The following is a 4,854-nucleotide window of genomic DNA, read 5'->3' as shown; positions in this document are numbered from 1 at the left end:
TTCAGGGCCGAAATGCCTCTTCTTTTGCTTCACAGGCCGGGATCCCAGGAGGATATTCAATTTATGCTCGGCCACTTGGGGCGAGATCCCGGCTAGTTCATGTTGAGACCAGGTGAAAACACTAATGTTAGCTTTTAAACAATGTAAGAGATTTACCCGGGTGGACGCGTTGATGTCTCGAGCCACCCGGACGTCCTTTCTTTGCTCAATTTCCATCACTTCTTTCTCCTCTTCAGCAACAAAATGTACTTCTCTCTCTTTGGCCACCTATTCTTGAATTTCCTTCCCCTTCCCTTCCCTTTTGCCTTCTTCAGGTCTTCCCGGACGGTCTTCCCACAACACTTCCGAGAAGAGGGTTGATCTCCCTTGACTTCCCTGACCTGTCCTCAAACTGAAAATTTAATTTTCTGGTGATAGGTGGAGGCCACAGCTCTCATTTCATTCATAGCTAGCCTCCCCAATATGATATTGTACAAGGACGGGGCATCCACCATTGTAAAGACGGTCATCACAGTCTTCCTCAAGTCTCCAGTGCCCAGGGTTAGTGGCAGGGTGATTTCTCGCTCAGGGTACACAGCATGTCCAGCAAAGCCAAACAAAGTAGTCTCAACTGCCTCTAATTGATATTCATGCAAATCCATCTGGACCAGTGCTTCCTTAAAGATGACATTGACAGAGCTACCATTGTCAACAAATACCCTCAACACATCATAGTTAGCCACTCGGGCCTGGATGACAAGAGCTTCATTGTGGGGTAGACTAACGCCCCTGAGGTCCTCTGGTCCAAAGCTTATAACTGGCTCGTCTCTCCTCCTCCCATCAATCTCCAAGCACTCCCTCCTGCTTCTTGCTTTCCGAGCCCGGTTGGAATCGCCATCTATGGACCCTCCCGATATCATTTTTATTAATCCTCGACTTGGGGAAGGGTCCTTCCTCTCTGCTTGTCTGCTCCTTTCTTCCCGAGAACTCGCTCCCTCTCTTCTGCTTCCACTCGGGATGTCTGCTGACTTATGGGGAATATTTGGTCCGGGACGTCTAGACAACCAAGGTGGCTGTCTAGACTTATCCCGACGGGGATGAGATGCTGGCATTGAACGCTTACTGGATTCCTTTCTCAGGGTTCGACATTCATTAGTGTTGTGAGAACACTCTTTATGAAGGGTGCAATACCCTCTCTGTTCTGGTCTTGGTGCCCTCGCCACTGAATTGGGAAGCGGGGCTATATTCGAGCTGCATTCTTGAATCTCTCGATCCCAGGTAATTCTCAAAGGTACATAAGAGAAATGTCCTGAACCGCTTTTCTTGTGAGCTCTCTCCTCGGGCTTGACCACCCGGTCTCCTCTGGCCCTCTTCAAGGCTTTTTTTTTTCTGGTTCTGCGCCTCTTCCATATTAATGTACTTCTTTGTCCGGGACAAGAGATCTTCTGTGGGGACCCGGACGCTGATCTTTTCTTAATTATCTTTGGGATTTAATTATCAATTAAGATAAAACAGGGTCTAATTTTTTTTTTTAAAATACAAGTGCGGAAGGTAATGGCATCTACGTAATATACATATCTGTATAAAACTACGTTTCAGTACAAAAATACAATAATGTACAATAGTCTCTCAATTAATCTAAGGTTCGACTACTAAAGTTCAAGTAATAAAACCTATCTATATCCAAGTCCGGAATCACCACGCTAAACTCGTCTTCTCTCATCATCTTCTCGACCCCGATCTTGCCCCACCTGTTGTCATGCACACATACAAAACAAGACAACAGCCGGATACTCCGGTGAGAATAAATCCCAGTATAAAACATGGTAAGCATGTATAGAAACAATCTAAATCATAAAACATGCTATCATGAACATATTCAAAAGTAATAGATTTCATAATCTATAAAATCAAATCAAAATAAGCATGCAACTCAATTCAGATAAACATGCAGTTTAATCAAATCATAAACACATGCTATCATGACTGAAAGCAATAAAGATGAGTTTCATAGTCTATGATACCACATCCATAAACACATGCAGTTCTAGTCAAATCATGTCCAGACTCGACTCAACTATACCTCTAGGGTTCCCGTTGTGAATAAGACGATCTATCACCTACTCTCCAATCGGGGTGACAGTACGTCTTATTCCTAGACTTCGGTCTGATCTATATCCACATCTACAATAGGAGAGTGAATCTTCCACTAAGCCGTGATACCACCGAACGTCTAGAAGTTTGACTGTTTCTGTCAGACTCTCCTATCTTAGATGCAATGCATATAAATCTATAAACATAGCAGTAGCATATCAGCATATAAACAAAGCGTATTCATATCAGAATATAACAATAATCTAGTATGTGATTTTGTTGGGAAACTCAAATGGGATCTATTTGAGTTGTGTCTTCCCGAATATCACATGAATTATACCTTTGTCGACCCGGTCTGACGAAGACGATGACCTGTACTCAAATCTGTCCATATCGAATCTGAAATGACAATATCGAATACCCTGTATCAATGAATAACTCAATACACAATCTGTTCTGATCAATACTTAACTCAGTACATAATCTGATCAATATCTGAACATGATACAATTCAATTCATGTCATCGATATCACAATAAAATCGAAATCATATCTGAATCTGATCAATCTAAATCAACTGATGTTTTGACGGCATAACAATACAATCTGAATAACCCCGTCAGTTCTCAACATCACAAATATAATACTGGAACTCATAATCGGTGTCAATATAACTCATAATCTGAATACTAACACAATTCTGATATAGAATCTCAGTTAATATCTTTCAAAAATCATAACAATTACAGAAACGGTCTGTTCTTTAATCTGACTTCAATTCTATAATGTCTACTGTAGCAGAAACACCATATCTGAATCATATTCAATTCTGACAATATCATAAATTCAAAACGTGTCTAAACGTAACAAAACTTACGTCCAGTTGTAGCTGTCGTCGCTAGAAACTCGGTACTGAATTCGGATTCAAATTCTGACGGACGGATTTTGCGTAACGTTTAAATTCCCGCACGTAAGGACTTAAAGTTTTTCTCCTCCGTTTCTTTCTTTTTCTGAAGGATTTCGCATGTTGATATATATATATATACATACATTGCATGATAAAAGGGCAAGTGGCGTTGTGCATGTTCTGCACGTTTCGCGCATATGCGCGCACAAAGTCGTGCATATGCGCTAGTTATAAAAAAACTAGCATTGTCTTCTCGCGCATATGCGCCATTTTAGTCGTGCATATGCGCCAACCATTCTGTCCAGTCCGCGCATGTGCGCCAATTATGTCGCGCATATGCGCCGATCCTTCTGGACTGGTCGCGCATATGCACGCCTTATCTCGCACATGTGCGCCGATGCTTCTGTAATTTTCGCGCATGTGTGCCGATACATGTCGCGCATGTGCGCCAATCCTATACTTCACACATAATGTGATTTCTTCTTTCGGCTCTCCCGATCAGATCCGTTTCGTTTATAATCACATCAATTATCATCTATGATTATAATAATCATTTCCAAATCTTTTCAGATTAACCGGATTAATTTCTCGGGCCTTACATTTCTCCCCCTCTTAGATCTGAGTTCGTCCTCGAACTCGCAAGTAATCAACTCCAATATACTAGAAGAAATGTATCATAGAGTTTAAATCAAACTCTCATCTCAATGAATCCATTCGGAAATCTCTTTCTTGTATCAACCTCTGATTTCAACTTTGGAATAAGACTTCATGGAGTATACTATCATAATACTTCTTAAACTAACTCTGACAGAATCAATCTTGCCATGTTGGTTATACAACATCCGTATAAGCCAATCACAGTTCATAACAAAACAATACCAGTAGTTGTTATCAAATCTGTTTATCCCAATCAAGGACATATACAGTCTTCAGCTTCAAATACCAATCGTCATCATCCGATGTTGGTTTCTTAAATCTGTTTATTCTGAACTATCTTCATTTTCCTTCGAATTTTCTTCAAAAGAAATCTGCTGTATTCACTGTATACCGTCCTGTCTATAACTATCTCATTACCCATCTGATAAGCTGATAGCTATTGTCACGCAGTGATAATAAGTCATATAAATTAGTGCTAACATCCAGCACTCTATAACTCTACCAAAATCTTCCAATATCTGGATAAAATCTTCTGACAGTCTGTCAATCTGTGAAACAATCTAAAAGAGAGTTCATGATATATTCTGTCACGAATACAAACTCAAGCAAAATCACAATCTGACATAATCTACTGTGGCATTCCGATCTTTCTAACCACTTCTCTGACATCGATCTGTGTCATTTGGTCATGTTTGTACGTTATCTGGTACAAACTGATAGATATAGATTGAACAATCTGTCAATCTTAATCATATCCTATCACCATCTGAGTATTGCAATAATTTTATTACGAAATTCATCGAAATATACTCCCCATGTCTAATCAGAAATATACAAATTCTTTAATAAATATTCTGATTTCTATCTTTCTATCTTTTCTGTTAGCAATTCAAACATATCAGTACAATTTTTGCCAACATTTCAATACAAATTCTGTCATAACTGATCTAATCTGTCTATATCACAACTATCTGTTCGAATATCATACAGTCTCAATCATCAAACTGAAAACTGAATCCACCATGGTACATTTCTGACCCTATCTGTGATTTCAGACTTAGACTATTCGGTATAGTAAATCAGTTAATAACATAAATGAAAGAAAATATAACTACCTGGTATTCGGCTCTGACTATCGATATCAAGCTTTGCTGTACAATTCTGACACATCTGACATCACAAGATAATCAGTCTCATACAAAACACAGAATCACATA

The 4,854-nt window shown here is 39.5% G+C and overlaps 1 protein-coding gene across 1 annotated transcript; it reads right to left on the bottom strand.

Annotated features, from left to right (window-relative positions):
* Window positions 1-386: 386 nt before the first annotated feature.
* Window positions 387-899, bottom strand: LOC140831442 (uncharacterized). The gene has a single exon (XM_073195193.1). The coding sequence runs from the start codon at window positions 897-899 to the stop codon at window positions 387-389; it is 513 nt and encodes a 170-aa protein (XP_073051294.1).
* Window positions 900-4,854: the final 3,955 nt, after the last annotated feature.

This window comes from Primulina eburnea, chromosome 5, assembly GCF_022965805.1.
Source record: "Primulina eburnea isolate SZY01 chromosome 5, ASM2296580v1, whole genome shotgun sequence".
Taxonomy (NCBI): Eukaryota; Viridiplantae; Streptophyta; class Magnoliopsida; order Lamiales; family Gesneriaceae; genus Primulina; species Primulina eburnea.
Note: the sequence above shows the minus strand (reverse complement) of the source record. Positions and strands in the feature narration are given on the sequence as shown.

What these genes read in the sequence shown, in the direction of transcription:
- LOC140831442 (XM_073195193.1), bottom strand. Translation starts at nt 899, where the DNA reads ATGATATCGGGAGGGTCCATAGATGGCGATTCCAACCGGGCTCGGAAA.